Raw genomic sequence first — 25,397 nt, forward strand, 5'->3', positions numbered from 1 at the left:
TCCATTCAAATTCCCCGGAAATGCTAAGAAAATTTTAATTATACGAAATTCGAGCTAATGAAAGTCGGCAATAAAATTCACCGACAGTTACGATACTCCCTAATGCGAATGAGCATGCACACACACGTCATGTTGACGTCGAGGTGGCTCTTGCTCTACAATGACCCACAATTCATCGTGCGAAGATAGAAAGGTGCCCAAGTGGCTTCACTGATGGTCGCAGGCAGCCATTTAAAGCAGCGCGCGGATTCGAGATCGTTCTGCGCATGCTCCAAAAAGAGCAGCTGATGGAGCGCGCATGGAAGGGGATGGCATTTTGGCTGAGGCAAGAGCAGCGGCGTGGCATGACTGGCCACAAGCAACGCCTACTCACATGCTGAGAATGTTGGACTATAAAAAATGCGCCTTTACGCAGCTGTTGCCACTTGTCACAGGAGCGAGTGCCTTAAAATGCACTCTCGAAATGTGCCGCAACCTGCTGCAATGTTGGTTTCCATTGTTGAAACCTGAATTAACGAACTTGTACTGTACAACATTGGCTCCCACAACAAGCAGCATCATAAAAAGTGAGCTAGAGTGATTGTCAAAACCCCACCTTGTGCTGCTCCCACATTGTCACCTTCTGTGTCATGATGCCACGACACAGTAACCTCCTGGGAAACGATACTGGCTGTCGAAAAGCTATTTAGGGGGCACTCTAAGCCGTGGCAATATTGTTTCCAAAATGTAGAGGTCCCGGAGCATTATTTAACGCATGGCAAATGAATCAGAAATATGATGAGAGTAATCTTTAATTAAGATAAACCAGGGTGTCTACCAACCGGGAAAACCGGGAATTCTCAGGGATCTTGAGTAGTCTAAAAAACTCAGGGAATTTGTGCTTCTATCGGGGAAAATTAGCTGTAATTCTATTGAAAGGGAACGAAAGTTGTGGTAATGCTGGCTCGAGCAACAGAAAGGAATCGTAGCAATTGGTCTTTGATGCTGCTTCGTCGGCTGGAGGAGTTGCCAGAGTACAGTCAACTAGCGACTTTCTGGATGCCAGATAATGCGGACGCCTTCGCGACACAACTACGCACCCCATAGGGTCATTGTATAAGAATGTCTGAAATCTCGGACACACGAACCCTTAGCCATCCGATTTCCAGGTCCGAAACGGCACTAATCAAAACCACCACCGCCGTCACTTTGATAACCTCGCTGCCTCGAACCGGCACACTTGCACGCAGATCCGCTGGCAGCCGTAGCCACCACAGCGGCAATGCTAGGCCTAGCTGCTTCGACGTTTGGTGTTAAGCTTCTTGCCGTTCTGTGCGGTGTTTTTCATTGAAAGAGTTTTTCGCTGTCAGCAATGGCACCACTTTGTGGTCATCGCAATTGGCTTCAAAGTTCGGAAAGCACGGTGCATTGCATAATGCCGGTTCCCGAAAGTCAGCTTCGCCTCGTTACAGCAATGTTACGCTGTGAAGCATAACACGTGTGGGAAGAGGCAACTGTCACGGGACACAGTATGTATTCCTTAATTACACACGCGTGCACCCGCCATCTCCTGTTACAGTACAAGCACCTATATGCTTAATAAATGTACTGGCAGGCCTACAGAGCTTTTTCGGACGTGCCTGTGGCGGTTTGAGCCCTTAAGGACTGTAAAAGACATGCATTCATTTTTTCGGACGTTCTTGCGTCCGAAATCGGATGCTGACTGTACAACTGTCCAAAAAGATGCTTCAAATAGTCCGTGTGGCAAATGCACAGCCGAAGGAGAACAAGAAGACAAAGGACCTACGCATTGAGAAATGAACGGGAAAGGAAGCATGCCGCCACCACATTTTTGAAGGAGCTTGCACTCTAAAAGCAAACTGCTGGCTGTCGCCAAGGTGCAGGTGTCCCTCATCCAAGCAAAGAAACTCTTTCAAACAGTGAAACGCAACACTGAGGAGTTGTGCGCAAGCTGAGAGTATGTCAGGACAGTTGAGGTTGACTTACCAGCTGTTGCGTGAGAATCTCACTTGTGATAAAGTTCGGGCCTCATACCAATTAGCTTGCTATCAGTTGATAGAAATACCGTATTTACTCGCATAATGATCGCACTCGCGTAATGATCGCACCCCTAAATTTTGTCGTCAAAATTCGATTTTTTTTATTCCCCGCGTAATGATCGCACCCCGAACTTGCCGCAGCGATATGTCGTGTGCTAAGTCTAGCTAATAATGATCGCGCTTACCATCTGTCGAATGCTACGCGAACGACTCTTCAAGACAAGCCAAGCGGCCTGCACGCACCAAAACATTCTTAAGTAGATGCCTCATTTCATTACTTTCATCACTTTCCGCACATCTATGACAAAATGAGGTACAACCAATCTTGGCTTTATTATGGGTTGGCTTTATAATGGTTGATCTCAACAAAAACAATAAGGGCGCATTTCGATTCTTTTCATCTGCTTTTGCACTCGTGAGCACGCAACAAATCGCGCGCGGCAATGATAGTAGCCACGTTTACTCTGATACGTTAAAAGTGTACCCTATTCATACGCCGACGCTTGTAACACAGCTAAGATATTCGCCCACCCTTAGCGGAAACGTGCCGTATTAGGATAGTAGTGAAGACAGATGTCGCAGTTTCCGCAGCACGTCACCCATGCATTTCTGTCACTGGCAGCTAAGCGCGCCCACCTGTTTCTGTCCCCTCAAAGTGGACATGGCTACGTTACTGCCGCAAACTTGCCGATATTAACGATATTATTCATCACTGATACGGAAGAAACTGTTTCAATACACGTAATGTACTCACGAGAAGAAAAAAAAATCGCGTTCGGCGCGCTCGGCTTGCTCTGCCGGCCGCCATTTTTGTTTTGGTGTCCCGCACCCGCAATCTCGCATCCCGCAGCAAACGCGGGGCGAAAAAAAAATTTTTTTTTTCCGCGGTAAATTTAACCCGCGTAATGATCGCACCCCTGAATTTGCGTCAATTTTTCTGACAAAAAAAGTGCGATCATTATGCGAGTAAATACGGTAGCTCATATTCGAAAATATTCTGTATGCATCTCTTTCTTTTTCGTATTTGAGAATGTTTGACTCGATTTGCAATCAGTTTTACTATTTCTTTCGAAGATATTTTATTTGCTGTGCATTTTACTCACCCGTCCGTTCTGCTTTCTTTTTGAATAAAGTAAACAATATCGCTTACTATTCAAACTGGATTAAGTTTTTTTTTTTATTTTTTAACATGCTTACTAGAGAGTGACACCATTGGGTGACATGATGTAGGGAGCCCGTCTTGACATAAACAAAGTTCTGTGTCACTCAGGGAATATTGCAAAGGCAGTCAGGGGAAACCTGGAAAACTCGGGGAATTTGGAAATGTCAGCTTGGTAAGCACCCCATAAACCTAGAGATTTAGATTGGCGTCATTTTTGCATGATGGACATCTACTGCTTAGACCTAGCATGCTGATGCTGTCTTGTTCTCATGTTGCAGGACCAGCCTGAACTGGTGGATGCTGTGTTTGAGCGCATGTGGAGGTACAACCAGACGTACAGCATTGCAGGACCACTGGCAACCACTGAGGACTCGGTTCCCATCTGGTAAGGTTTGAAGGAAGCACATTTTGACCATTTTCTTTCCGTGTGCTTACCTGCCCACACATGTATGTTGAGTGTTACTAGTCAGAAATACTTTGTAGTTAATAGGTGCATTTGATTCGCTTGCACATTGAGCTAGTTCAGGCTGGGCTGCTTTCTACCGTTTGTTTCAGGGGCATCCTCTGCACAGCACAGTTCATTTAAAAAAGTGCAGTTAATGTTCAAGCCCAGTTCCTGAGGTTTCTGCACGGCTACGATTGCCACTGCAATGTTGTGCACTGTCGGAGAAGCATACAGTTTCTCCAGTGCCATGACAGCAGGCAGTGCTTCAGTAAATATGGTCCCGTCGCTAAATGGCATACCAGCCTAAATTATGACATTAAGGGGGATGCAGTTTTCGCATCATGATAAAGGGTCAAAATATACTTTTTTTAATGTGACAATCACATTTTCAGTTTCCATAACTCTCTTTCTATGTAATTCTGAAATATCATCACTGAAAACCATGTATAAGTGCTCTAAAGAATTACTTGTATCAAGCAAGGTGGCAAGAAATATTGCGTAAATCACAAAAGAACAGTGTTTTTCAAGAGACAATATGCTCAGAACAGCGCATCAAAACGCCACGATCTTGGCCTCATCATAAAGCATATTTCTTCACCTTCGACTTTGCCACTTCGGCTATCTCCTCCGTGCAGAAAAAAGTTAAGAAAACGCAAATGATTGCAGGTTGTTCCAGAGTTTCCATTTGGCTGTGGGCGCCACGCGACTCGAGCGCGGTTCGCCATTGGTCCGGCGCTCGTTTTGCAGGCAGCTCATTTCACCTCGCAAGCTCACGGCAGTCTCCGTAACCTTGACGAGTGTAGGGGTGGGACTCCTGCACCGATTTTGCCATTTTGATACAAACGAAACTTCTTGCACCAAATTGCACCAGACACAGAACCTTGACTGAAATTGCACCACACTGCGCCAATACAGCTTCAGCATGTGTGCTCCAGCAGTGGCCACGAACATCGAATGCGTTCTTTCTCTGAGAAAGAGTGCAGTCGTTCACATTCCACATACCGCATGATGGCGCCTCCCACACAGTTAGTAATTTTTGCGCTTGTAGCACTGAACTTTCCGGCAAGCGGCCGGCATGCGTGACCGCTCCTGGCTATTGTCGCTGCTGTCGGGACCAACGTTACTAGACTAGCTTCAGTTGTAAAACTCCCCGCCCGCGCGCTTACAGCCGCTGTCGCCACTTCTGTGACAGCCGCCAGGTGGCAACGCTGTTCCATCGGGCTCCACTGCAGACGCCTCGGCACAGCCTTGAGCTCGTGCGGATAGGCAGTTTGCGCGTGTTTCACGCTCGCTGGCGTTCTCCCTTGTCCAAATTAGTGATACCACGAGAAAGCGGTATTCACCTACAGCAAGAAGATTTATCGCGACAGTTCGTTAATACTGAAAGAGGGGTAAACTGTACGAAAGGAAGAAACGCATACAGCGAAGCGCAGAAGCTGAGTTTCTAAATGTCATGTGTTTCTTCCTGTGGTCTTAACATTTCGCGCAGTTTAGGCTCACGAGCCTGAATATCTGGCCAAAGTGCGTGATTGTAGGATGATCTTCATCCCCACCGAAGCTTCTCACCACGCTAAAGAAGCGCTGCAAAAAGAAAGATGAGGTCGGTCTTGGTGCACACAAGCCACAAATAAATAAATAAATAAATAAATAAATAAATAAATAAATAAATAAAGGAGTTGGATTTTTCATTCCGGGCAGATGCTTAATCGGCGGAGCTGAAACATGCGGCCCCTGTGTTTATCACTGGGTTAATCCCGAGGGTTCATTGAAGTATTTCTCAGTCATGAGGTTACACACACAATAGGCTGCGACGGAGAGAACGACGTCACTGACGGTATGCCCGCAGTTCGCAGTTGTCGCTTGCGTTCGATGTCTCGAGTTTGCTCGGCGGCGTGGTTAGCAGCCTTCGTCTGCGATTTGCCGCTTGCGATTCTTCGAAATTACTTCTTCAAAATTAAATCGTTCTGTTACGTAAGACCATGAGTGGCTCATACTCCCTTAAGCAATGGCTCATACCCCCGTAAACGCGGCCTCCCCATTACGACGACAGAAGTGAAGTGAAATTCTACGGTGGAAAGATGAACGGCCACGCAGCCAGCTGTGGAAGATGACGACGAACGCGGGAGCAGTGGCACGAGCACGTGCCGTGGATTTCGCAGAAAGTTCGCGGTCGGCACGAGGAATCGAACTGTCGACATAATAATAATAATAATAATAATAATAATAATAATAATAATAATAATAATAATAATAATAATAACAATAATAATAATAATGCCTGTATTTTCCATCCCAAGGATGTGGGAGGGGGAGAGAAATAGCTACATATCCAGCTTGACAGGCTCTCGCCTTCCCGATACAAAACATGATGTTTAGAAAAAAAAAGGCAAACAGTACAAGCATATGAGTACAGACAAAAAGGAATATCACAAATGACAATTTTTACAAAAATGTACAATTCCGCAAAACATAGTGATGTGCATAATATCATGTCGTACATTTCAAACAGAAAGTGCCACCCTTTCACTTATAAGTGAAACAAAATGACGCAAATCTTTTGACCGGGTGCGTTGGAGATTTAAATTGTAATGTTGGCACAGGTTTAAGAGATGTGGAAGAGTGTTTCTCAGCATATGTTGTCCGTAACCTGTTCTGAATGAATGTATGTGCCAAATATCGGTGTTTCTGGTACATCGTTCCGATAGCGGCCTATGCAGCCAGGCAAGCAGCACTTCGGCACCGTCTGCTGATATTCTTAAGAAACTAGGCGAAGGCTACGGTTCCACGGATGACATGCTTGCTAAAATTCGCGGTCAACAACGAACCACAGAATGCACAAACGCTGCACCGCGTGCTTAGTCCGGCCTGCCCGCGCAGCCGGCTAGTGAGGAAGTGGAGCCGGGCGCGACTGCAGCGCCACGAAGGCGCGGGCAGGTGGCGGTTCCGCGCAACGGCGCCGAGTTTTAAAACTGAAGCTAGTCTAGTAACGTTGGTCGGGACGGCTAGGGCGGCTGTATTTAGGGAGTACACGGTTGAGTGGGGCAATGGCGCGGTGCTCCCTAGCTGAAGTGCATAACAACGAGAAGCAGAACATATAACGGTTTCCAGCAAGTACAGACGTGAGCACAAGACATAGAAACAGACAGGACAACGCTGGACAGAACACCAGCATTGTCCTGTCCGTTTCTACTTCTTGTGCTCGCGTTCGTACTTGCTGGAAACTGTTATATGTTCACCATGCACCAACTGGCCCAACAAACTACTCAACTAAATGAGAAGTAGGCTGAGGGAGTATGGACAAACTAGATATTAGGGAGGTGCGCACTGCAGTGGGTTCAGCGGGGAGGGCGTCTCTGTCCCAAGCCCTGTATAGTGTAATGCTATTCCAATCTGTCTTTATGCCCGTATGGGGGAAAACTGAGCCATTTGGACCGCTCACGAATAGCTAATGGCAGATTTGGAATAAAAACAGATTGGAATAGTTTTATGTTACACCAAAAAGTTAAACATTAGGTGCTTTGAATTGCCCTCAGGTCTATTATGTAAAAATGGGCTTCAAAAAAATTGGCAGTTTCGCCTGAAAGGCGAAGCATCGATTGCGATAGCAAATTAGTAGATAGCTATACGAAGTACGGATAGCAGTTTTATCAGTCATATAAAGTTGTAATCATTTGCTTACTAACTAAATTAACAAGCATGGTGACATGCATGCACAAGCAAACTGGAATACATCTCACTTGATTACCACGTGCACTCGCTGTCAATATGCTGGAGTGAGGAAGCATGGCAGTAGCAGCGGGCGAATTGACTTTCGTGCTGCCTCTCGCCTCAACGCAAACTAAGTGGCGAGAGCACAGCCCACACGAAGCTATCAGCAGTCGGCGCATGCACTCTGTCCCCATTGCAGATCGCTTTCAAGCTGCAGGAGCAGTGCGAGCCCCCCGTCCCTCCACATCACATCCTCCATTGCTTTGTGCATGTTGAAAGACAGGGCGCTTTCTCCCGGCCTTCCTCCCTTACGCGCATGAGATGGAGCCACCATTGTCGGCTCACCCTTGCACGCTTTCACTCACGCATGCTGAATATGGAGTGCGACGACGATGTTATCAACCTTAGAATTTATACGGAATATCATGGTGACCCTGCCGCCGGCGGTATAAATGTGCCTGGAGTGTCTGTATAGTTTCTATCGCAATAATAATCCACAGTAGTTCATAACTCAGGCTTCACCGTACGGTATGTTGGTGAAGCGCATCTTCAGGCATGTCACCCACACTGTTGAGACATTAAAGAAAAACGTACCGTAAAATTCTGAGCAAGCACCCCCCTCAAGCAAGTGAAAATTACCGGCAAAGTGGGGGGGGGGGGGCTACCCGGAATGGCACCAAAATTCAAGATGGCGACAACAAAATTTTCCAGCATGAAAAAAAATTGCAGTGGGCATAGACTTGTGATGTTTTATTTAGCACAAACATTATTAATACTGTGACGACGAAGATCAGCAGGCTAAAAAGCCCCGTTGCCATCACGTGGCTCATACCCAGTTCGTTCACTGGCTGCGCCCTAGCTTCTGCTGCCGCGTTGGTCGCTGCTTCTCTAGGACCTGAATAAACCCCCTTTACAATTGGTGGAAGTGCGGGGTACAACAGGAATTCTGGAACTTCGCAACCGGACCCTGCAGCCTGTCTTCATTATACCGGAAGAAGGACCATCGCAACTACAACCCACTGCCCCTGTGACTACCGTGGTCTGCCCCGGCCCGTTGCGTCAACGCGACCCACCCATCTTCAGCGGTACCAAAGACCATGACGTAGAAGACTGGCTCGCTGACTACGAACGGGTGAGCATCCACAACCACTGGGACGACACCAAAAAACTGAATTACGTAACGTTTTATTTGAGCGGTGTCGCCAGCGTGTGGCACCGCAACCATGAACGTGATCTCGCAACGTGGACAGCCTTCAAAACTAACGTGACGGAGGTATTCGGGCGCCCCGCCGTTCGCAAGCTTCGCGCCGAGCAACATTTGCGCAGTTGTGCGTAACAGTGCGGGGAGACAAGTTATATAGAAGATGTTGTCGACCTCTGCAACCGCGTCGACGTCGCAATGGCTGATGCCGAGAAGATCCGCCATATCTTAAAAGGCATTGAAGACGACCCCTTCCAGATGCTGTTGGCTAAAAATCCGGCGACAGTCTCTGAACTCGTCAGTCTCTGCCAAAGCTTTGACGAACTCCGCAAACAACGCATAGACACCCGCCAATCTCCTCCTCAGGCGACTTCAATGTTGAGCTTGGCTGTTTCCCTGGATAACACGTCGCTGCTGCTGCAGATCAAGGAGTTCGTCTGTGAAGAGGTGGCTCGTCAGCTTTCTCTGATTCCCCTTACACATGGCCAGTCGAATTCTCCGTTGGCGCCCGCACTCCGACATGTCATCAAGGAGCAGGTAGCCGACCACATTCCACCTTCTCTCTATCAGGCTCCAGTTGCCGCTCCCCTGACGTACGCCAAAGTCGCTTCGAGGCCTGCACACCAAACCTACGGTCCCCTTCGGCCGCCTTTGCGCCCGCCCGTATCCGCTCCAGTCCGGCCACTGGTGCAGTATGCACGACCCCAAGATCATTGGCGCACGGAAGAAAATCTCCCGATTTGTTTTTATTGTGGCCGTGCAGGACATGTAGCACGTCACTGTCGCCTCCTTACACCGAACGTCCCCAACAATGTGCGTCCATATGCGCCCCGTTTCCAACAACACCGCAACTCTTCGGACACCTTTGAATCTCCTCCTGTCGTCGACACCGCATTCTCCGCTCTCCGTTTACCTTATCCTCGCCGCCGCTCCCTTTCCCCCATGCATCTACGGCGGAGCCCTCTGCACCACGAAAACTAAACATCGCAGTTCAGGAGGCGAGAACTGCGGTGTCTGCGAAATGTATAAGGCCTCACACTTCCCCGAAGAACGTTATTGAAGTCGCAATAGAAGGAACATTGACGCTAGCACTTGTCCACACCGGCGCTGCACTTTCAGCGATAGATGCCCGTATTTGCCGCAAGATAGGAAAAGTGACGACGCCGCTTTCTGGACTGTCCCTTCGGATGCCAACGCACAGCACGTCGAGCCATCCGGCGCCTGCACCGCTCATGTCATCATTCAGGACGTCCTCTGTATCGTAGAATTCATCGTGTTGCCATCTTGTTCACACGACGTCATATTAGGTTGGGACTTTCTCTCTACACATCCTGCGATCATTGACTGCGCCCGCGCCGAAATCGAGCTGTTTCTCTTTCGGGCGACATTATTACTGACCAGAGGGACCCTTGTCACAAAATCACCGTTTCTGAAGACACCGTTATGCCTGCCTGGTCATCCCCCCTTGTCAGTATCTCTTGTGACTCTGTAGATGCCGGAACAGCACTTTTTGCTCCGTCTGAACTTTTCGTTTGCCGCCGTTCACTACCACTGCCGTTCGCCGTCCTCGAGTTCAAGACTGGCGCCTCTCTGATGTGCGTGTCAAACCCATCGGCCGAACCAATTACTTTACGCCGCCATGAGAACCCCTGGCCTCATCTTCAATATTTGACACGACGGACGACTCCACTTATCTTGCCGCTCTCCAGGCATCGCCTCCTCAGTCACTGCCGCGTTCTTTTACGCCAGCTATTGCCAGTGACCTTACGTCGACGCAGCGCGATGAACTTCTTCACTTGCTCGAAGGCTTCTCTTCTTCCTTTGACTGCCAAGCAACATCCCTCGGCCACACAACGACTGTCTCGCACACCATCGACACTGAGAGCCATGCACCCATTCGGCAGCATCCCTACCGAGTATCGGCGACTGAAAGACGTGTTATCAATGACCAGGTGAACGATATGCTGAAACGCGGTGTCATCCGCGTTTTCACCATTCTTTCTGCTTTACGGCCGCCATCCCTCCAGCACCATTGATACGGTTCTCCCGTACTGGCCGGACCTCGCTGAGTGCTCACCTGTTTCTACAGTCGCTCAGTACGCCGAGAAATGCCGACAGCTGGCCCTTTCTTTGACGTCTGCTCAATAGTGCCGCCAAAAAGAGTGCCATGACCTCAGCCCACCCCTTCACTCCTTCCCTATAGACTCACTCGTGTGGCTTTGGGTACCGCCTGTTGCTGCCCCTGGCCTTTCGTCCAAGCTCCTCCCGAAGTACCACGGGCCCTACCGCGTGGTTGCGCAACCATCGCCTGTTAATTACATGATTGAGACCGTGTCACCATCTCTCGATCTGCGTCGTCGGGGACGAGAGACTGTGCACATTGACCGGCTGAAGTCATGTTACAATCCTCTCACCTCTTCCTTGATCGCCAGGATGGCTACTCTTCAATTCCGGGGGTGATTGTGATGACGAAGATCGGCAGGCTAAAAAGCCCCGTTGCCATAGCGTGGCTCATACCCAGTTCGTTCACTGGCTGCGCCCTAGCTGCTGCTGCCGCTATGGTCGCTGCTTCTCTAGGACCTGAATAAACCCCCTTTACAATACAAAGATTAGTGTGGTTCATCACTCGCAAAACCATCAGAAGACCCAAAAGTTGGCAGCATTCCGCTTGAAGTCCATGGTCAAATGTTTAGCACTAACGAGAGTTCCGATACAAGTCGAGCTCGGCTGCAGTGCATGGCTACCGACGGCTGACAGTGAACCACAGCTTCGCCATGCCCGCATTGCAGCTGGCGGCGCCGCAAATATCAGCATGTGTTCTTCTTCGTGTGAAATTATTGCGAGAGGGTAAAGCGGCAACAATGTTCATAAAACATTGCTGCTTGGGAACATCGGCGGCTGGTTCTGAAGCATCGTTTGCTACAGATTCAAAGTGAGCCAGAAAAGGCCTAGCAGCGAAATATTGGTGATGAGTAGGGGTGTGCGAATATTGAAATTTTCGAATATGAATCGAATACGAATAAGGCGAAAAACTGTCTTCGAATATCGAATCGAATATCGAATATATGTGTAGTATTAAAAAATTGCAAAACGAGGTAACAATAGTTTTATTACCCTTTCAAAAATAATATTGCATTTTACGAGGTTGCTTCAGGTTAAAGAGGCACTCATTATAGGTAATGCACTCAGGTAATGTCAGGTAATGCTCTGTGAGGTAAACGCTTGTTACAGATTATCGCGAAGGAAAATTGACTGCTCAACATGTTCAGAAAGTAAGGGATCTCTATGCACTGTGACAACATTTGTCCAGGTAACATTTTCTAGGTTCATATTTTATTGCGCATACTTACAAAGCCCGAAAGTACATCATTAGGGGTGTGCGAATATTCGAAATTTCGAATACGAATCGAATATTTTCCTTATTCGAAGCGTATTCGATTCGAGAAATGCATATTCGTAAATTCCCGAATATTCGAGGATGGCCGAATAATGGTCGAAACGGCGAATATTCGGACAGACTGTGAATAATTTAGCAATTAACGAATTATATGCTTGCTCCACATTCTCCTAAGAACATGTTTGTTCACTGAGAGCTTCACATGATCCGCTCATTATCTGTATGCTCCGCATCAAGATGGCAAGTTGGGCCAGTTGGTTGGGATTCATAGTTAGGTTCGTTACAGCGCAACACAGAACAAGGACAAAAGAAGGTACCAAACGCCGACACAGCGTTACAGCACTGTGATCTTAAGTCTGTAACGAACCTTACTATGAATGTGTACGCTCTGTTCCAGTCTATCTGCATCAGGCCCCGTGAGACATGATCAGTTCCGATTTTTTTTTACCAAGCTTTATTCCAGGGCTCTTTCATAACAATATATGATGTACTTTCGGGCTTTGTAAGTATGCGCAATAAAATATGAACCTAGAAAATGTTACCTGGACAAATGTTGTCACAGTGCATAGAGATCCCTTACTTTCTGAACATGTTGAGCAGTCAATTTTCCTTCGTGATAATCTGTAACAAGCGTTTACCTCACAGAGCATTACCTGACATTACCTGAGTGCATTACCTATAATGAGTGCCTCTTTAACCTGAAGCAACCTCGTAAAATGCAATATTATTTTTGAAAGGGTAATAAAACTATTGTTACCTCGTTTTGCAATTTTTTAATACTACACATATATTCGATATTCGATTCGATAGTCGAAGAAAGTTTTTCGCCTTATTCGTATTCGATTCGTATTCGAAAATTTCAATATTCGCACACCCCTATACATCATATATTGTTATGAAAGAGCCCTGGAATAAAGCTTGGTAAAAAAAAATCGGAACTGATCATGTCTCACGGGGCCTGATGCAGATAGACTGGAACAGAGCGTACACATTCATAGTAAGGTTCGTTACAGCACTTAAGATCACAGTGCTGTAACGCTGTGTCGGCGTTTGGTACCTTCTTTTGTCCTTGTTCTGTGTTGCGCTGTAACGAACCTAACTATGAATCCCAACCAACTGGCCCAACTTGCCATCTTGATGCGGAGCATACAGATAATGAGCGGATCATGTGAAGCTCTCAGTGAACAAACATGTTCTTAGGAGAATGTGGAGCAAGCATATAATTCGTTAATTGCTAAATTATTCACAGTCTGTCCGAATATTCGCCGTTTCGACCATTATTCGGCCATCCTCGAATATTCGGGAATTTACGAATATGCATTTCTCGAATCGAATACGCTTCGAATAAGGAAAATATTCGATTCGTATTCGAAATTTCGAATATTCGCACACCCCTAGTGATGAGCGATCGCGGCAGTGAGCATAGCCGCGACCACTCCTCTGTTGCTGAGTGTCCACGTAGCTGTGCCGCAGGGAGGTCCTCTGTACGGTGTGACAGCAGACCTCGCCTTTTGCTGGCTAGACAAGACCACTGTCTGCCAGCAGTCGGCAAACTGTAAACAGCGTGTGGCGAGTCACTGTGCCGCTAATGGGGATGCGCCTTAAAAAAAGGGGGGGGGGGAGCCAAAAAATAAATATACGGAAGGTTCCTTTTGTAAACTGTATATGGCAGGCCAGTGTTTGCAGTGCTTGATAAGGGGGCGGAGCAAGGGCTTTCCTGGAATGGCACGGAAGCTTTTTCGCCAGTGATATTGTGGTACATTTAGTACCACGCTTGCCAGCATTCCCCAGCGCAGTCTGCGCGGGCACTATCGGTGCCATTGGACACTTGATGCGATGTTTCCATATAACACATTCGATCACCGCAACCTCGACACAGCACACAAAGCAAACACCACTGTGCTGTCATGCTGGCACCAGTCGCACAAACCAAAAACGTGGCCTACTCGCAGCCTCGTGCACGAAAAAAGAATTAAATGAGCTGCTGGATTGCATTGACATGGCTTACTAAGCTGAGACCGGAAGTCACTCATAGCCACTCTACCGAACCAGGCAGAAACGATGATGATGGGCAAGGATTTTCAGTAGCGCCACCTCGTGGGGCAACAAGGAGGCTCAGTTCAAAACAAAAATGGCGTTCAGCAAGTTGAACCATGCAACGGTCAAACTCAGTGGGGGCAAGTGCCATCGATCGAGTTAGCTCAAGGGGTGTCCGAAAAATCAGACGAGAGGTTGAAAGGTGTCCAAACTTTCAGCAGTTGTTATACATTATGGTCTATGGGGAGAATGGCGGTGCTGCAAAGCAGACCGAATAATCGAGCATGTCTGAATTTTTGGAGTCCGGAAAATCATTCAGCGACTGCACACGGAAAAAGCATCAGTTGCGTGATTTTTTCGGAATTGCAGAAAGCTAGGGCATATAGCAATACCCATAAAATGGTGCGTTTCCTCCGTACGTTGGTTTTTTCCATCTGCCCGATTTTTCAAATGTTTCCATGGTCCCTTTGCAGTCAGAAACATTGGACGGTGGCTGCATGCATTGCCAATACAGTCGATGCCGGATATATCGAACTTGAAGGGGATCGCGAAATAGTTCGATATATCGATAATTTGGAATATAAAATATGCATGTCAAAAGCTCCTCCAATCATTCCACACATCTCAAGGCAGTTTCCCGATGTCGTGACTAACGGGAACTTACCAATCTGTGCCTCCAAGGCACGTAAAAAAACAAAAACACAGCGTCATGACCAGAGCACTTTATTTCGGAAGAAAAAATCTGTGACCTTTGCTTGCTTTTATTTCTGCACCATCAAGTTCATTAAGCTGTCCATAAGCTTATTGACAGTGTACAAATGAGAAAAGCCAGCTCTTTCCATTGTGCCACAACAGCGGTGAATGACATTGAAAACTGATGCAAGTTCAGCTGCAGTGCATGGTGGTTGGTCCTCTTCGTCGGAACCTTCGCCGCTGCTCGAGTCTGCGTCCTCATCACCCATGATGTCAGCCACAATCTCCACATCAGCGCGATTCGCTACAGCTTGCACGCCGTCATCAGCGCTGACGAAATCGCATACTGTAACGCCGCCTGGGATGGCGCCTGGGAACGCCGACAGCTCGCGAAATCTGCTGTCCAGGCATCCAGCATCATCGTCTTCACTGTCAAGACATCCGTTGTTTGCAGCTACCACAAAGCCTGCTTTGTGGAAGCAGTTCACGATTGTGCTTTTCTTCACGTCATTCCAAGCACCAGCCAGCATTTGAATGGCTCCGAGGAGGTCCACCTTGAGTTCGATTCCTAATCGAAGGTTGATTAGGAGCCTCTGCTTTAGTCGTCGTCTGTACTCAACCTTAAACGCTTTCACAATGCCTTGGTCGAGAGGCTGAAGTTTTGCTGTTGTGTTTGGCGGCAGAAAGTTGAGGGTGATCTGCTCTAATGGGCAGACGACATGATGGGCCGAACAATTGTCAAGAAGACAAACTTTGCAGCCAGACTTCTCCAGTTCGGCATCCCGTGCCTGTAGCCACGCAACGAAAAAATAGCGTGTCATCCAAGCTTTCTTATTGGACACGTCTCGAACCAGGAGGCCTTTCGCGTTCTTAAAGCAGCTTGGCGACCTCCTCTCTCCAGCAACAAACGGCCGTAGTTTGCATGACCCATCCATATTTGCAGCATGCAAAATCGATATGCGCATTTTGCTGTTTTTTCCACCATGGCATGCAGTGTCCTTCAGATGCAGAGTCTTGTTTGGCAGCATTTGCCAAAACAGTGCCGTCTGATCTGCGTTGAATATTTGCGACGGCGAAAAGCTGTCGGAAATATTTGGCCACTCTTCGGACAACCACTTCTCTATGTGACTTGTGCTAGTCGACTCGCTTTTGCCTGAAAGGGTCTTTCTGATGATGCTCTAGTGACTCTTAAATCGCTGATGCCAACCAGTGCCACCAGTGAAGCTTTCTTTTTCAAAGGCCACAGCAAACCATTTGGCCTTCTCCATGAGCATTGGGCCATCAACAGGTACCGTAAAAACCGGAATATAGGTCGAACTTTTTTTCAAAAAACCATCGCGAAAAGTCGACCCTCGACTTATATACCGGACATTGACGGAAAAACTACGGAAGTCTTGCAACAATGGGCGGATAAAATAAACAGCCGCGTTCGCCATCGACATCATCAGCAGCGCGGCGTTGGTTCTTTATTCTATGGCGTGGCGACATTGTGGCACCGGCATTTTGCGTTTCCACTGTCGCAAAGTTATATTAATTAAAGGCTGCATTTTCATTTTGTTTCAAAATGAGCGGAAGCCGACGTCAATTCACCGTCACCTTCAAGAAAAAGGCGATTGAGTACGCAGAAGCCCACGGCAACCTGGCGGCACAACGCGAACTTGGATTATCCGAAAACAGCATTTGGCAGTGGTGGAGGCAAAAGCAACGTATTACAACTTGCAGCAACCAAAATAAAATGTCATTTCGTGGCCGGATCGCAGCGGACTGCAGAACTGGAAGGCAAGGTTGCGGAGTCCGTCCGAGAGCTGCGTGTTGTCGAATGCATTCGTTTGAAAGCGGTAGAGATCGCACGCGCCTATGGACTGGACAGCGAGAAGCAATCGTCATCCGACTCTGTTCAAACCTGTTGCTCTGATTCGGAGTAGCACTTGCGGACTTCGTGCCCTTCTGTGTACTGTACACCCGACGAATTTTTAACAGTATCGCGCGACCGTCGACCCGCGTGTTTGTCAGCACCTTTTATCATCACGGCACGGAGCGGCGAAATAGCGAAAGTAAGGGCATGTGTACACATGCGTGTATCTCGTTTGTTTCACTGCTCAGCGCCGTTAAAGGGACACTAAAGGTTACTATTAAGTCAACGTGGACTGTTGAAATACCATCACAGAAACCTCGAAACGCTTGTTTCGTGCCAAGGAGAGACTTATTTTAAGAGAAAATGCGTTCTGAAGCGTCCGCGTACCTCTTGCGCAGTTCAAATCGCCCGCCCTCCGATCGAGGAGAACTGACATCACGGTCTCATAGTGACGTTGCGCCATCGGTGAGTAGAACGGCGTCCGCAGACGGCGCTACGGCTTTTCTGCGCAAAATGCAAACGCGCGGTCAGAAACAGAGCCAAGACGGAGCCGACAGCAGAGCGAAAGCGGGAGTATGGTGGCTAGCGGAAGGAGAAACGAATTACGTCCCACATTACGTCCCACGGCACAAGGAGAGTCCGTTTTCGTTAAACTATAGGCTGCGGCGAGCTCGCAGCGTGGTCGGCGTGGTCTGTGAGAAGTGACGAGCCTTTTCGCACTCGCAACAGGGCATAAAAAAGTGCGAATCGACGCAAAACTCGGCCTAGAAACGTGCTTCGCCACAGCCGACCCAGATGTCGTTTCCCGCACCGCCACCAGGCGCCGCTACTATACCTCAAGCTCCAGCGCAAGACGCCCATAAGCTGGTACTTCATTCTATGACGCAAACTTCGACGCTCGTCGCAATGGACCCTGACACCGACAGATTGGCTCGCGATGGTGGGCTCAACTTCAGCGATTTGAGCACCGACGAGCGCGACCTGCTGCTGAGGGCTCGCACTGCCGGCGTCGTTGCGTACTACGACGGCGGCCTCGACACCGGCTCTCCGGAGCGGGAAAGCAACGAGGGCTTCCCACGACATCACATGGACGTGGCATTCTCGCTGCTTGTTCCAAATGAAAGTTTCACGAGCCAGCAGAACCCGCACAGCACGACGCGATAACGAAAGTACTGAAACTCCAAAGCGTGCGCGGCGCAGAGTAGAGCGCGCGGAGTCGAGCGAAAACGAAACCTTTCGACCACCCATACTACTGAAGGGTAACGTCAAAATATTATTTTTTGTTAGAATCGAGTAGACGTAGACAAGTAGCATTTTCTTCCGTCTTATAATCGAATGAAATGATATTTTTAATACGAGTAGTTGAATATTAGTAACATAAATTACGGGGAGACCTTTCGTCATCGGTTTAGTACCGGAATGTCGCTGGGGGGTCTCAAATCGTGTCATGCATTTACCTCAATTTCTCGGTTACTAAAGCTCTGTTCGCGATTATATTGACGCCTTAGACGTTCTAGAACATTGCTCTACCACTTTAACTTGACTTTCTGGTAACCTTTAGTGTCCCTTTAATACGGTGTTGACAAGCACACGGGTCGATGGTCGCGCGATACCGCTAGAAACTTGGACAGGTGCACATGCGAGCAGCATTTAAATAAATACTGTCACCATTGTGCAAGCCGCTGAGTCGCATTTGTTTATAGGTAAGGGTGTCATGTCTTTCGGTACTTTTGCCACTGAAAAAGATTTTTTTCATTTTTAGAATTCGTTAGTTGGGGGATCGACCTATATTCCGGTCCGACCTATAGTCCGGTTTTTACGGTATGTTCTTGTCACTTGTCTCCAAAAACCAGGCATACAGTGCCTTCTCGACCTTGTCAAAGGTTGGGACGCACACACGACATGCTCCAGGCCGACTGGACTGCACTGCCTTCAGCTTAACATCGGCTTTGTTCTTGAGGACCGTACTCAGGGTGTTGCGAGGAATTCTGAACGCCGCGGCGACTGACGACTTTTTCTCTCCAGCCTCCACCCGTAGTATGATGTCCACCTTTGTTGAAAATCCAAATTCTTGCGTTTTTTCGCGGCCATGGCTCCGGAAGATGCGCCAAAAGCGGAAAGAAAAACTCACTGCACCACACGAGTCTTAAGCCTTCGCATTGGCCTCGTGAATAAAAGGAACAAAGCAAATAGAAAGATGCACCACTCCACATCTCTGCACTACTACAAGCCCAAGCTGCGCTGACCTCGTTCGTCTCGCTGCGCCAGCGGTGTCAGCCAACGAAAACACAGGAAACGGGCGCCTGCGGTCAGCGTGGTTTCTCCCTCCCGCTTCCCTTTCACACCCAATCACACTCCAAGTGCTCCTCGTCATGTGCCTTTTACCCACACGCATCTTTCTCAGAGTGTGGGGCGGCACGCGCGAGATCGCGGGAACATCGCGAGAACTTCGTGAGGAGAAGCGCACTTGCGGCGGTGCGATGCGATGGGAGAAGCGCACTTGCAGAGGTGGCGTATAGTAGGAAAAGCGCACTTGCTGGGGCGCTGCTCGGCACGGAGTTCGATACATTGATATGCCGGTGCACGGGAGTTCTATATGCGCGAGCAATAGCGCTATACATTTGCATGGGATTCCCAAGGGGATTTTTCAACTTTTGGATATAGGCAATAATTCGATATATCCGGGTTCGATATATCTGGGATCGATATTGTTTAAAGAGGGACCCTGCACCTGAAATTTTTTTTAAAAGTTCTTTGTCGATTTTGATGAAACTTTTTGAGCTTATGTATTTCAATGTGCTAGTTTTAAATACACATCCAGTTTTCTTGCAGAGAGAATAAATTTCCAGAAATTGAAGAATTTCACCTTTATTGCATAATTTGCTTGGAGGGGAGGTATCTACGAAACTATGCATGGCATAATGAATATTGACATATGAAAATGATCTGGAACAAAGAGTGCAAATAAGCAGGTATGGTGTTCTAACCCAATTTAAATCAAATTTGAACATTGCAAAGTTCAGTGAGAAATCCATCAAACTGCTAAAAAAAGAAGCATTTAAAAAAATTTTTCTAATAATTGCAACAATGTTATCTCGCTTATTTGCACTCTACACAGCTTTTCTGATCAAAAAAAAAGAAGAATTACAGTTATAGCACAAGTAGAAGCAGAGATAATGCACCTCCAATACGGCATCATCATCAAAATTGTGGTTTTGAGAAAACAAAAAACATTTCACTACTGATATATTGAAAGGGATGCAGCGGTGGCGTAGAGGTAGAACACCCGCCTCGCGTGCAAGAGGTCCGTGGTTCGAATCCCAGTGCCGGCAATTTTCCACCGGATTAAAAAAAAAAAATCCACGTGTTGATAAAATTGCATAAGCAGGCCTGGAGTGTGGCCTGATCCCGGTGACCAGAACCGGTAACGCACTCCCTCACCAGAGCAGGATTGGCCACGCTGGTGCAGTACTTGGCCACAAGCTCCTATATGAACAACACAATCAAACCCCGGCCCTCAGTCCCCAGCAGCTGCGAAGCAACTGACCACGGCGGCGGTCAGACCTGCGATGCAGCAGAGGGTGCTAAGAATCACTGGCTCCGGACAGGCCGCCATTGGAATATGAACCTGGCAACGTTTAACGCTAGAACGTTATCTAGTGAGGCGAGTCTAGCAGTGCTATTGGAGGAATTAGAGGGCAGCAAATGGGATATAATACGGCTCAGTGAAGTTAGGAGGCCAAAAGAAGCATATACAATGCTAAAAAGCGGGCACCTCCTGTGCTACCGGGGCTTAGCGGAGAGAAGAGAACTAGGCGTCGGATTCCTGATTAATAAGAATATAGCTGGTAACATACAGGAATTCTATAGCATTAACAAGAGGGTGGCACGTCTTGTTGTGAAACTTAATAAGAGATACAAAATGAAGATTGTACAGGTCTACGCCCCTACATCCAGTCATGATGACCAGGAAGTCGAAAGCTTCTATGAAGACGTGGAATCGGCGATGGGTAGAGTGAAAACAAAATACACCATACTAATGGGCGACTTTAATGCCAAGGTAGGCAAGAAGCAGGCTGGAGACAAGGCAGTAGGGGAATATGGCATAGGCACTAGGAATATCAGGGGGGAGTTATTAGTAGAGTTTGCAGAACAGAATAATATGAGGATAATGAATACCTTCTTCCGCAAGCGGGATAGCCGAAAGTGGACGTGGAGGAGCCCGAGCGGCGAGACTAGAAATGAAATAGACTTCATACTCTGCGCTAACCCTGGCATCATACAAGATGTGGATGTGCTCGGCAAGGTGCGCTGCAGTGACCACAGGATGGTAAGAACTCGAATTAGCCTAGACCTGAAAAGGGAACGGAAGAAACTGGTACATAAGAAGCCGATCAATGAGTTAGCGGTAAGAGGGAAAATAGAGGAATTCCAGATCAAGCTACAGAACAGGTATTCGGCTTTAACTCAGGAAGAGGACCTTAGTGTTGAAGCAATGAACGACAATCTTGTGGGCATCATTAAGGAGTGTGCAATGGAAGTCGGTTGTAACTCCGTTAGGCAGGATACCAGTAAACTATCGCAGGAGACGAAAGATCTGATCAAGAAATGCCAATGTATGAAAGCCTCTAACCCTACAGCTAGAATAGAACTGGCAGAACTTTCGAAGTTAATCAACAAGCGTAAGACAGCTGACATAAGGAAGTACAATATGGATAGAATTGAACATGCTCTCAGGAACGGAGGAAGCCTAAAAACAGTGAAGAAGAAACTAGGAATTGGCAAGAATCAGATGTATGCGTTAAGAGACAAAGCCGGCAATATCATTACTAATATGGATGAGATAGTTGAAGTGGCTGAGGAGTTCTATAGAGATTTATGCAGTACCAGTGGCACCCACAACGATAATGGAAGAGAAAATAGTCTAGAGTAATTCGAAATCCCACAGGTAACGCCGGAAGAAGTAAAGAAAGCCTTGGGAGATATGCAAAGGGGGAAGGCAGCTGGGGAGGATCAGGTAACAGCAGATTTGTTGAAGGATGGTGGGCAGATTGTTCTAGAGAAACTGGCCACCCTGTATACGCAATGCCTCATGACGTCGAGCGTACCGGAATCTTGGAAAAACGCTAACATAATCCTAATCCATAAGAAAGGGGACGCCAAAGACTTGAAAAATTATAGACCGATCAGCTTACTGTCCGTTGCCTACAAACTATTTACTAAGGTAATCGCAAATAGAATCAGGAACACCTTAGACTTCTGTCAAGCAAAGGACCAGGCAGGATTCCGTAAAGGCTACTCAACAATAGATCATATTCACACTATCAATCAGCTGATACAGAAATGTGCGGAATATAACCAACCCCTATATATAGCTTTCATTGATTACGAGAAAGCGTTTGATTCTGTCGAAACCTTAGCAGTCATGGAGGCATTACGGAACCAGGGTGTAGATGAGGCGTATGTAAAAATACTGAAAGATATCTATAGCGGCTCCACAGCCACCATAGTCCTCCATAAAGAAAGCAACAAAATCCCAATAAAGAAAGGCGTCAGGCAGGGAGATACGATCTCTCCAATTCTATTCACAGCGTGTGTACAGGAGGTATTCAGAGACCTGGATTGGGAAGAATTGGGGATAAAAGCTAATGGAGAATACCTTAGTAACTTGCGATTCGCTGATGATATTGCCTTGCTTAGTAACTCAGGGGACCGATTGCAATGCATGCTCAATGACCTGGAGAGGCAAAGCAGAAGAGTGGGTCTAAAAATTAATCTGCAGAAAACTAAAGTAATGTTTAACAGTTTCGGAAGAGAACAGCAATTTACAATAGGTAGCAAGGCACTGGAAGTGGTAAGGGAATACATCTACTTAGGGCAGGTAGTGACGGCGGATCCGGATCATGAGACGGAAATAATCAGAAGAATAAGAATGGGCTGGGGTGCGTTTGGCAGGCATTCGCCAATCATGAACAGCAGGTTGCCATTATCCCTCAAGAGAAAAAGTCTATAATAGCTGTGTCTTACCAGTACTCCCCTATGGGGCAGAAACCTGGAGGCTTACGAAAAGGGTTCTACTCAAATTGAGGACAACGCAACGAGCTACGGAAAGAAGAATGATAGGTGTAACGTTAAGGGATAAGAAAAGAGCAGATTGGGTGAGGGAACAAATGCGAGTTAATGACATCTTAGTTGACATCAAGAGAAAGAAATGGGCATGGGCAGGACATGTAATGAGGAGGGAAGATAACCGATGGTCATTAAGGGTTACGGACTGGATTCCAAGGGAAGGGAAGCGTAGCAGGGGTCAGTAGAAAGTTAGGTGGGCGGATGAGATTAAGAAGTTTGCAGCGACAGCATGGCCAGAATTAGTACATGACCGGGGTTGTTGGAGAAATATGGGAGAGGCCTTTGCCCTGCAGTGGGCGTAACCAGGCTGCTGCTGCTGCTGCTGCTGATGATGATGGTGATATTGGAAGAAAGTTAGAAAAAAATTGCACTGAAACCATCAGTAGGCACTAGGTACACTCTATGGCTGTGTGGCCATTGCCAGTTGATGACATAGCATGCACTACGAGTATGCTCACTTCAAAAGGATTACCGTATTTACACGATTATATGTCGACCTTTTTTTTTTTAATTTGAACATCTGAAGTGTGTGTGGAGGGGGGGGGGGTCGACTTACAATCGAAACTAAAACATGGCACCACCAAAAAAAGTGAGACCAACGAGCTATGAGGGGTGCTAGAATTTAGCTACAATTTTATGTTTGCTCTATGGCCCGACCCGTACTTTTCGCTATCCTGCACGTTTGTTCGCTTTTCGGAAGGATTTTTCAACGTTATTTATAGTTGCAGCGCACAGAACACTCATGGAGGGTATCGATAGTTGGTGGAAGTGCCGCTGTTCCATTCGCGGTGGCACACCCAGAACGACAACGCTTGCAGGGAGTATCGATAGTTCATAGAAGAGCAGATGCCGCTCACATGTTTCTATTTCTCTCTAGCTCTTTGACGCGGTCGACTCAACTGCCGGGTATGTGCTACTTCCATGCTTCATCAGTCATCATGAGTGCTCCAGGCCCACTAAACATTCGGCCCTCATTCACAGCAGTGTTCAAGAGGGCTGCCATCCTTTATGCTGAAGAAACAAATCACTGGGCAGTGGGCTGCAAGTTTGATGTTTCTGAATGGGTGGTGCAAGAGAGGCGACTGCAGCGAAGCAAAATTTTCGCCTGCGACAGCAAGCGAAGAATTTCCGAAGTCGGGACGCCTTCTGGAGCTGTAGGCCAAACATGCGGGGTACGTCGCTGAAATGCGTGATCAGTCCCTGCCAGTGACATGGTCATGAAACAAGCCCAGATCTCGGCCCTGGGGCCGTATTCTGTAAAACCTGGGGCCGTATGCTGTAGCGGTTTGCTTTGGAACCGGTTCGGTCTGGCTGTTGCTATTGGTCGGCGCTTCGTTGTCATCATCCCTGGTGGGCGGGACGACAAATTTTGTTGACGTCACACAGGTTGTCAATTATCTGGAAAGGAACCGGTTCTCTGCTACGAGAGGAACCGCGGAGAAGTGGTTCGCTCGAGGGTCATGCGCGGTGTCGAGCATGATGTCGAGGGTTGCTAGGGCAACCGTGGCTGCCGGCTAGTCTCGCGCCAGCTGACGAGCTGGCACCAAGACGAGACAGGGACGCCAATGGAGGCTCCTTTGGTTGTGCTAGGTTGTGCTGCTGGCGAGTGCCGAAAGACAACGACGTGATGCGTTCGGCATGGCCGAAGAAGAGTTTCGAAGGCATTTTAGGCTCTCCAAAGACATAGTGCGATGTCTTTGCGATGAGCTGGAAGAACATCTCGGACCTCAAAAATTTCGTGGTGTCGACACTACGATGAAAGTGCTGTGCGCGCAGCGGTTTTTTGCCACCGGCAGCTTTCAACAGTGCGTCGAGAATGAAGAAGCGATTGCACTGTCGCAGCCTTCGGTCAACCGGATCATTACAGCCGTCGCCAAGGCCATTACAGTTGTGGGCAAAAAAAAAGGATGGGTTAGATTCCCATCCACGGCGCAACAGAAAGCCGCCGTCAGCTGTGCTGGCCCAACACACACGACGCCTTTGCTAGGTAGGGGTGCTCTTCGACAAATGAAACGAGTATTTCGCGCTACCTCGCTGAAACACGAGCACCCATCCGCCTGTCCTTGTGCAACAATATCGTTTTGGTTTCGGCGCGCGAGCTAGTCTAAAACATAAGCAGAGCGAGGCAAGTTGTTTGCATAACGTATGGCACATCACCTAGCGACTAAATAAGAAAACAACGCAAATAAAGTTGCAACTCCCAGTAGCCATGTGCGCCGCACACTCACATTTATTACTGAAAATTATATTTGCAAGTGTTCTATAAAAACCAATGTTTTTTTATCAAACCAGCAACATCCTTCAATTGCTATATCATCCCCCAAGTACAAACAAAAATGATGACGTGATCTTCCGGCAGACCACCGCTCGTTGATTGGTTCCCCTCACGCCGCCCCGTTCCACTCTTTCTCCGAGTGACGTAATCCAGATGTAACAGCCAGACCGAACCGGTTCCAAAGCGAACCGCTACAGAATAAGGCCCCTGCTCTGCCGTGAGTACGAGTGGCTGGCGGCAGAAGACTGCGAACGTACACCAACCAGACCTATCAAAAAAGCCTCCCTGAAGGTTGGGTGCATTCGGCATGGGCTGCTGTTCCAGAAGATGTCTTTATTTATTTATTTATTTATTTATTTATTATTTTATTTACAAATACTGCAGGCCCTATTCGGGCCCAAGCAGGAGTGGTTACATCAATAGTAATAAACAAGGCTGGAAATCAAAGAAATAGAA

The 25,397-nt window shown here is 47.6% G+C and overlaps 1 protein-coding gene across 4 annotated transcripts in view; it reads left to right on the forward strand.

The window, feature by feature from the left end:
• The window catches only part of TTLL12 (Tubulin tyrosine ligase-like 12), a 288,546-nt gene that overhangs the window by 36,466 nt on the left and 226,683 nt on the right, over positions 1–25,397 (forward strand). For all 4 annotated transcript variants that reach the window (XR_010564211.1, XR_010564212.2, XM_065431507.2 and 1 more), the window contains one exon: positions 3,480–3,586. Coding sequence is in view for 2 of the 4 variants with exons in the window: in XM_065431507.2 (XP_065287579.1) it covers positions 3,480–3,586 (107 nt within the window). In the remaining 2 variants the exon portion in view is untranslated. The remainder of the gene's footprint in view (positions 1–3,479; positions 3,587–25,397) is intronic.

Source organism: Dermacentor albipictus, unplaced genomic scaffold (assembly GCF_038994185.2).
Source record: "Dermacentor albipictus isolate Rhodes 1998 colony unplaced genomic scaffold, USDA_Dalb.pri_finalv2 scaffold_16, whole genome shotgun sequence".
In the NCBI taxonomy this organism is placed as follows: Eukaryota; Metazoa; Arthropoda; class Arachnida; order Ixodida; family Ixodidae; genus Dermacentor; species Dermacentor albipictus.